Raw genomic sequence first — 9578 nt, 5'->3', positions numbered from 1 at the left:
GTTGGACCAATAGCAGCCGATTGGACCCAATGTTGGATCAATAACAGCCGATTGGTTCCAATGTTGGATCAATAACAGCCGATTGGATCCAATGTTGGATCAATAACAGCCGATTGGATCCAATGTTGGATCCATAACAGCCAATTGGACCCAATGTTGGATCAATAACAGCCGATTGTTTCCAATGTTGGATCAATAACAGCCGATTGGACCCAATGTTGGATCAATAACAGCCGATTGGATCCAATGTTGGACCAATAACAGCCGATTGGATCCAATGTTGGATCCATAACAGCCAATTGGACCCAATGTTGGATCAATAACAGCCAATTGGTTCCAATGTTCGATCAATAGCAGCCGATTGGACCCAATGTTGGATCAATAACAGCCGATTGGTTCCAATGTTGGATCAATAACAGCTAGGGGTGTCACGATTCTCCAAATCCTCGATTCGATTTGATTTTCGATTTTAGGGTCACGATTCGATTCGATTCTCGATTTTTTTTTCTTTTTCTTACAGCACAGACGCCTATGCTATTTTCAGACTATTCTAGTCTACGATCATTGGTTTTATTCATCAAATGTTGTACAGTAAATCTTATTTCAAAAGATGGGATACATATAAGTGATGCAATTTCCATAATGTATCACATTAGGCACTAATGGTCACATTTAAATAATTTCTTTACAATATAAAGGTAACATGCCCCCAAAAATCATGATCCAGGGGCCAAAATTGCCCCCAAGGTTTTGAAACAAATATATTTATATCTTTACATTATCATAATTTAATTTTCATTAATTTACCGTCGTGTCTCATTATTCTCCTGATGTCAGCTTAATGTAATGTAAACGAGATTGCGCTGATACGGAGAGTCATGTGACAGACAGCGGGGCAGAGCTGCAGCTGCTGTGCTGCCATGGACCTGATGATCAGGTCCTGATCAGACTGGCGGTGGCCCACAGTCAATCAGTCCCGGATCCTCCACCGTCACAGATCCCCCCAAAGCCCCCGCAAATAATACATCGACAAAAAGTGGCAAGTTGCACCTTTTCGTCGGCTTATTATTTGCGGGTTTTTTTTTGTTTTGTTTTTAAATCTTCGTCTCTGCAACATGCGGCTCTCAGTGCTTGTCGGTGTTGTGTAGTTAGAGCTGTGTCTCCCTCCTGTTTCCCAGGTAGGAGGGGGACAGTAGCCCACCAGGGCTGGGTGATAAAACGCTATAAATTGTGAAATAACTTTTCTTCGATAGAAATATGAGACGTGGTCGATAGTTTTCATTCATCCATGTTTTGGCAAACAGCCAATTATATTGAGAGTCGCGCTGCGCCGAACCAATCATGTGGCTGGAATAGAGCCAGTCAACATGTGCATTTGTTTGGGTTGCTGCAGACGTGCACATCAGCTGACACCGCCGGTAAAAAAAGCGAGGGAGAGAGGGAGAGAGGGAGAGAGAGAGAGAGAGAATGAGTGAGTGTTGTCTCGAAATAAAAAGTAAAGGAGAACTCGGACCAGTGACTGACAAGAGGCTTGGTGCGCAATGGGGACAACGGGCAGTTGTAGCTTTGCGGGCGGGCGGGGGGATCGTTGATCCCCTCTTTGACTTCGATGCTCGAGATCGTGACGTAATTTCGATCGATTTCGATAAAAAATCGAAATCGTGACACCCCTAATAACAGCCGATTGGTTCCAATGTTGGATCAATAACAGCCGATTGGATCTAATGTTTCTAATATTTTAACAGAATGAAGTTTAGATTTTAACACTACAACTAGAACAACTGGACGACCTCGATGTTCATTTGTGCGGAGCTACCCTTTAATTAAACACCAGTCTGTGACTTTTCCCCTAAATACAATAAATATTATTCACACTAAAACGTATCGTTCATGTTGTTTTCTCATCGTTGCCTGTAACGACCAGAGGATTCACCGATTTGCGCCGACATTATTGTGCTTTCTGCCTTTGTGTTCGCTGTCCACTAGTTTGCTCCTAAATACAAAACACATTTAGTTTTCTTTCATTATTATAGTGTTATTATATATTTTTCCTCTGCATGAAAACCTCTCCCAGTATATTTCTTATGGCTGGTAATCCTGTTCAGAAACATGTTGTGTTATACTGGGTGAAATGGTCCTTTATCCTGAGAGTAGACAATACGATGTCTTCAGAAGCTGCAGGAAGGACACAACTCTGACCGATGCTTTTCATTCTGAAAAGAAAAAACCAATCAGAAGCCTTCATGTCTGGTTCTGGCTCCGTCCAGTCAAGCTGCCGTCTCTCTCCCTCGTCTGGTGGAACGGGGCTCAGACTTTCTATCTGTATATTTTCAAAATGTGGCTTCATCACAGTTTGTCTCGCCACTTAACGACTCACGGCGGTTGTAGTTATACAGCGCCCCCTGGTGGTTGCTAGTGGTAATGTCTCCTGTTGTGCAGTTAGTTCTGTCACCACAGCAGCCTAGAATGGGAGCAGACGGAGCTTAGGCTGTTTTATTAGTATAGCCTGTTGTTACCAACAGTTTGTCTCCAAGGGCTTTACATCCCATCATTAGGGCTGCAACTAACGATTAATTTCATTATTAATTACTCTGTCGATTATTTGGACGATTAATCGATCAGTTGTTTGGTCAATAAAATGTTGAAAAATGTCAATCAGTGTTCCTCAAACCACCAGACGACGTCCTCAAATGTCTTGTTTTGTCCACAAACCAAAGGGACACACAATTTATTGTCATAAAGGAACAAAGAAACCAGAAATATTCACATTTAAGAAGCTGGAATCAGAGAATTTGGACTTTTTTTCTAAAAAAAATTAAAATCGATTAATTGTTGCAGCTCTAACCATCATAACAACATCCTCTGTCCTTAGACCCTCACATCCACTGAGGAAAAACTCCATGGTGAGCAACAGAGGAGGGATCCCTCACCCAGGACGGACAGACGTGACATAGATGTTGTTAGAGACAAGGAAACAGTTTACAGTTTATGACACAGAATGTGATGAAGGCAGCTTCTGGTGGGAGGAAAGGCAGGGAGAGCAGGCTGTTTACATCCCATAAACCAGGCAACATCAGACGTCTTCAAACAGACACCGAGGAGTTTGTTACCTTCTAGAAAGACGACATGTTGGTAAACGGAGCTGGAAAACAAAGTCTCACTGAGAGTCACATTGAGGTTCACTGTGTTTACAGGTAGAATGAACAACATCCAGATTTACCCTGATGCTACGAAGACGTTTTGACTCTAGGTTGATTTTCCTTTATTGATAAAACATATAGGAGCTATATATATATATATATATATATAGCACATCAGAAGACGATAGAATTTGTAATTTATGTGTCATCCAAGAGGTGGGGAATGAAATTCATTTTGTTTTCTACTGTCCTTTCTATGACTCTATAAGACTAAAACTGTTTAGTAAGGTAGATCCAAATAAGGAATGTGTGTGGTTAGACGATGCTGAGAAGCTAAAGCATCTTTTTCAGTTGAATATATTTGCATTTTCTTTATTTCTTCAAAGGCTTGGGCAATGAGACGAAGAGCGATATATAGATGAATACTGAAAGTAATCTTAAATAGTTTATTTATGTGTCGCATCTGTGTGGCAGCTAACACCAGCAGGAGGGACTGTCTAGTCTTTAAATTGTATTTGTCATTAAATGTGTCTTATCCCATATGGGATGGACATAGTGGTGGCATGACACGAAAATAAAAAATTAATTCATTCATATAGCCTATAGCCTATATGTATGTCTATGCTTCAGACTACCTGGAAACATACTGAGCACGAGACTTTGTATTCTAGCTCCATCTTTTTAGAAGTGAAGGAAATCCTCGTCGGTGTCTATTTGAAGACATCTGACGTTGTCTGGTTTATGAGATGTAAACAGCCTGAAAATCTAGACATTCAGTGTTAGAGCTGAAATATTAGAAACTAGAGCCCAGGTTGAATTTACCTGGAATTGTCCTTTAATGTTGGATCAATGACAGCTGATTGGTTGAAGCTTTACCTGTCAACACTTCACCATCAGTTACAACACGTGGATGAAAAAACAAACCTGAACGCACCTGCGTGACGTCAGAGCTCAGGTCACCTGTTCCCGCGTTTCACGGCTGAAGAGAAAAACATGAGATTGATTTTTTCCTTTTTTCTTTTATTATTATTCCGTCACCTTCACGTCTCTGCCGCCTTCACTGCTCCATCCGCCGGGCGTGCAGCGTCGCGCACATATGACGTCACACTGTTTACCGCTAATAGAGTGCCTAGAGAGAGAAAGAAAAAATGCCTATATGTAAAGACTATGAAATATAAGTCACCCCAAAACACTAGAAGGTTTTACACGAGCAGATAATCGGAGGACAAGAAGAAATTTACCAGAAACTTTCATCCGGGTTCTGGTGCTCAAACCGGAACCCGCGTAATCGAACTTTCACAATAAAAGCATGAAACAGCAATACATACTGTATATCTGATGGCAGAATACTGATATCTGCACCTTTTGAATGCGTTTACAATGTTTCTTGTATTTGACAACAACCGAACATGGATTAGAGGAGTGATTACTTAAAAATAAAGTCATAAAATTATATTCAGGCAATCTACTCCTTGTTATTTAAATCAAAGGATACATTATACAGCTGTGGTGAACAATTGAAGAAAACAGAACTGACATTTTTAATAAGTATTGAGATTATTTTCCATTTGTTTTCATAGTAAAGAAAAATGTCCTTTTCATGCAGATGTACTGAATGTCCCGTTTTCCAAACCAAAACATTTGACAATAAACACAGTGAAAAATAAATGTGCAATAGATTCATCATACAAGCCACATAAATCACAAGAGTATTCAATATCAAGTTTAAATCTTTCTCGTGTTTTTACAAGCACCGAAATAGCCCTTAATAACAAGCTTTTATTGTGAAGTCTAATAACCTGACGCCGGAAGTGTTGACGTCACCGTCCCCCTCCGCGGCGGACAGCAACATGGCGGAGTACAGCCAGGCCGGGCTCCTGGCGGCTCTGCTGCTCTTCACCGCCCTCACGGTGCGGGACGTTTACCTCGGCAGATCCAGCCCGCAGCGCGGACACACGCAGGCCGACGGCGCCGGCCTCTCCGGCCTCTCCTCCCCGGAGACGGAGCCCGGGAAGCCGGCCAAGTCCGCGCTCTACACCGGCCCCGTGCTCCGGTTCCAGTACTGGTGGGTTGTTAGCAGCTAACAGGCTAACAGGCGGAGAGACAGGCAGAGAGACAGGCGGAGAGACAGGTTGGACCGAGAGACACGTTCTCTCCCTGTCTCTCCTGTCTCACCTGTCTCTACCTGTCTCTCCTGTCCCTATAATTCAATTCAATTCAATTAGCTTTATTTGCATGAACAGAAATTTGTTGTTGCCAAAGCATTGTACAAACTATTTACAAAGACATTTCAATATAACAAATATACAGTATTACATATTTCAGTATTCAATAACAAATAAACAATATTCCATATAAACTACATTACAATAGAATTTAGTACAATCAGGTATAAATAATGGTGCAAGTTAAGATGTTGTTAAGCAGTTCCATATTTGGCTGCCAGAGGAACTGCTGTCCCTTCTCCTAGCAGGATTGACATTTTCTCCTCTGGTGTTAGCAGGTGGAATCTTTTGATTCTCTTAGTTATTTCTTTGAAGTGAGCGTCTCTTATTAAAGAGTATTTCTTACAGTGGAGCAGGAAGTGCATCTCTGTCTCTATCTCTCCTGTGGGGCAGTGAGCACATACGCTGCTCTCTGGGCAGTACTGTCTGTCAGTGTCGTCCTTTCTCTACAGCGAGCTGGTGCTCACTCAGCCTGTACTTGGTCAGGATCCGTCTTTGTTTTATGTCTGTAACAGAGTGGAGGTATTCGGCCAATTTATATTCTCTGTTTAGAGTTAAATAACAATTTAGTCTGCTTTGAGTTTTTCTTTTCTTTTCTCAGTATTGTACATATAAATATTTTGATTGATTAATGATGGTTTTTATTCTCTGGTGTTTTGAGGCTGAGCTGATGGGAGCCAGGTTACTGAGCTTCACCATCAGCTGAGTGAGGGGGCTGTTTTCTGGGTTCAGCTCTTGGGTTTTTAATGTTTTAGAGGGAAGTGTGTCTTTTGGGCTACTATTTAGATGGTTCCAAAATGTCATTGTCCGTTTTTGGATGTTGAGTAATAATGGGAAACGACCCAGCTCTGCTCTGCAGGCGTTGTTTAGGGTCTTCCTCTGAACTTTCAGAATTCTTCAACAGAATTGACCCTTTGTTGGCCTTCTGATTGGTTGCTGATCCACCAATCAGAGCGCTTCTCCCCATGTCACATGTTGCACAACATTCTAAGGTTGGACAACCCTGGAATGAAACCCTATGAAACAAGATAGGTAGACAGCAAGTTTTTCGGCAAAAACTACTTTATAATTTTTCAATATAGTTAAAATGTGCCTGGGGTTCCTGCAGTAGCAACTCACGATATCTGGAACGTATTCATGGAGTCATTTTTATCCCATTCCCCAAACCTAAGACATCAATAAACATGTAGGCTACTGTATACATATTACTTTAACCTTCTGTTATGTATTTAGTTGAGCTTAATAATAGGGTTTGGGGGTGGTCTACTAGGGGGAGCTGTAGACATAGGTCAGGGGTTAACTGCAAAGTTTTGTTTGTTGTTGTGTGCAGTCCTCATGAGAAGTGAGCCTGTTTTTCCCTGGCTGTATTACTGAAGTGCTATTGAAGCTCATTCATTCTCCAGTCCACTCTCTGGTCGTGTTCATAAACAGAGAAGATCTAATACCTTCAAAGTTATCTAGCAAACGTAACATTACCGCTACTAATGTCTTTTGAACTTTGTGAAGTTTTACGAGGAAAAACGGGAGATCGGCGGAGATTAGCTTGTAGCTAACGTTAGCTAGCGTCGTTAGCTACTAGCTAGTGAGTGACCAAAACAATGATTTTACCCCATTTTTCGGAAAAGTCAGGTAATGCCCGTTCAATCGCTATTGAGCCACGTCTGTCCTCTATCATGGACACTATTTTTCTGATGTATAAGTTAATTCAAATTTTCCTTACAAGCAATTTAAATCTGCCTAATTTTCAATGGTTTCCAATGGGAGTTAACCCTTCCGTGACCATTGTTTGTCCAACCTAGCAACAGTAACCGTGGGGGGCGGGGCCTTGACAAAGGGTCAATTCAGTGTAAACGGCCTCTGTTGGGTGTTTATCCCATGAGTCGATCCTGTCTCACCTGTCTCTCCTGTCTTCCAGTATCTCCTGAGGGTACAGTAAAGTCTTCCAGGACTACTCCCACACCATCACTAAGTTGTATCCGGACATCCGCATCGAGGGGGAGAACTACCCCCCCACCCCGTTCAACAGGTGAGCTCTGACATCACCACACTGGCCCCGCCCCCTTCCCCAGGTGAGCTGTGACATCACCAGGTGTGTGTTTCCTCCCTCCAGGTGTGTGGGTCAGCTGGTCTCCTACCTGAAGCTCCTCTCCATCCTCCTCATCGTCAGCGGTCAGAACCCCTTCCTCTTCCTCGGCCTCCAAACTCCCAGAGCCTGGACCTGGAGTCAGGACAACAAGGTACCCGTTACCACGGCAACAGAGACCAGAAAACAGCAGGTTGCCACGGTGATGGCTCTAACGAACATCCTCCACGATTGTTGTTTCCTCAGATCTTCTCCTGTCTCATGGCGTTCTTCCTCTGCAACATGATGGAGACTCACTTCCTGTCGACTGGAGCCTTCGAGGTTACTCTGAACGGTGAGTCTGATTGGTTGAAACTGACCTCACCTGAGTCCGATTGGTTGAAACTGACCTCACCTGAGTCCGATTGGTTGAAACTGACCTCACCTGAGTCCGATTGGTTGAAACTGACCTCACCTGAGTCTGATTGGTTCACAATGACCTCACCTGAGTCTGATTGGTTGAAACTGACCTCACCTGAGTCCGATTGGTTTATAATGACCTCACCTGAATCCGATTGGTTGAAACCGACCTCACCTGAGTCCGATTGGTTGAAACTGACCTCACCTGAGTCTGATTGGTTGAAACTGACCTCACCTGAGTCCGATTGGTTGAAACTGACCTCACCTGAGTCCGATTGGTTGAAACCGACCTCACCTGAGTCCGATTGGTTGAAACCGACCTCACCTGATCCCATTGGTTCACAATGACCTCACCTGAGTCCCATTGGTTCACAATGACCTCACCTGAGTCCCATTGGTTCACAATGACCTCACCTGAGTCTGATTGGTTCACAATGACCTCACCTCAGTCTGATTGGTTCACAATGACCTCACCTGTACGGACGGCCCGTACAGGTGAGGTGATGATGGTCCTCTGTGCCTGTAACTTCCTGATGTAATGGTGTTTCTCGTCCCCTCCCTGTCAGACGTCCCGGTGTGGTCGAAGCTTCAGTCCGGTTACGTCCCAAACATCCAGGAGATCTGTCAGATCCTCGACAACCACCTGAAGATGAACCAGGTGGATCACATGACCTTCTCTTCAACTTAGAGCTACACTCACAGGTAGATACACACAGGTAAACACACACAGGTAGATAGACACAGGTAGACTGACTGTCTGTCACCTGTCACTCACCTGTCTCTCCTCTCCTCTCCTCTCCTCTCCCCTCTTCTCCTCTCCTCTCCTCTCCTCTCCTCTCCTCTTCTCTCCTCTCCTCTCCCGTCTTCTCCTCCTCCCCTCTCTTCTCCTCTCCTCTCCTCTCCTTCTCTCCTCTCCTCTCCTCTCCTCTTCTCTCCTCTCCCGTCCTCTCCCCTCTTCTCCTCTCCTCTCTCTTCTCCTCTCCTCTCCCCTCCTCTCTTCTCCTCTCCTCTTCTCTCCCGTCCTCTCCTCTCCTCTCCTCCCCTCTCCTCTCCTCTCCTATTCTCTTCTCTTCTCCTCTCCTTTCCCACCTGTCTCTCACCCGTCTCTCACCTGTCCGTCTGTTCAGGTGTCCCGGTGCAGTGGGGCATTCTCCTCTGGCGTTCATGAAGGTCGGGCCCTAAAGCAGAACCTGCGGGGCCCGGCCGGATGTCCCTCGCCACGAAGCAAGCGCTCCCTCTGCTGCTGGTCACGGCTGAGCGCCACAGTACCCACATTGCACCTGTCGGCAGGTGGAGTCTGCCGACAGGACGAGGACTGTTTTCTGTTGATTCAGGTTTATTTTATTTATTTCATTTGAAGATCTGTTTTCTTGGTACCACTGTTAGCTTCTTACGACGTTGATTAATGTGTCGGGTCGGTTCAGTCTGTTAAGTGTCTGAGGCTTTTAATTTGAAAACAGGAAATTATTTGTGTTGTTACTGAATCTGAATAAAATCATTCAAATGATCGGGTTGTCAGAAACTTTATTGATCGCTAACAGGAAGAGAGGTCGTTAACATCATGGCTCAGAAACATCAGTTTCAACCTCAATAACCAAGATGATAACAACTAGCTTTAAAGGGATACGCCAACCAGGGCTCGACAGTGCGAGCCCCTCGTCGCAAATGCGAGTAAAAAACAGATCAGTGCGGGGCGTCGCGTGGCGTAGTGGTTAGAGCGGGCGCCCCATG

At 44.2% G+C, this 9578-nt stretch overlaps 1 protein-coding gene across 1 annotated transcript; it reads left to right on the top strand.

Moving 5' to 3' along the window:
* The first annotated feature begins 4975 nt into the window (after positions 1-4975).
* On the top strand, positions 4976-9354 carry selenot2 (selenoprotein T, 2). The gene is made up of 6 exons (XM_085789008.1): positions 4976-5205; positions 7281-7391; positions 7476-7602; positions 7695-7782; positions 8414-8549; positions 8975-9354. Exons 1-5 carry the CDS (start codon positions 4991-4993, stop codon positions 8533-8535), a joined length of 663 nt encoding a protein of 220 aa, XP_085645134.1. The 5' UTR covers positions 4976-4990; the 3' UTR covers positions 8536-8549; positions 8975-9354.
* Positions 9355-9578: the final 224 nt, after the last annotated feature.

Source organism: Trachurus japonicus, chromosome 10 (genome assembly GCF_045865225.1).
Source record: "Trachurus japonicus isolate A0001 chromosome 10, Traja_1.0".
Lineage (NCBI taxonomy): Eukaryota > Metazoa > Chordata > Actinopteri > Carangiformes > Carangidae > Trachurus > Trachurus japonicus.
This window is presented reverse-complemented; position numbering and strand designations above follow the sequence as displayed.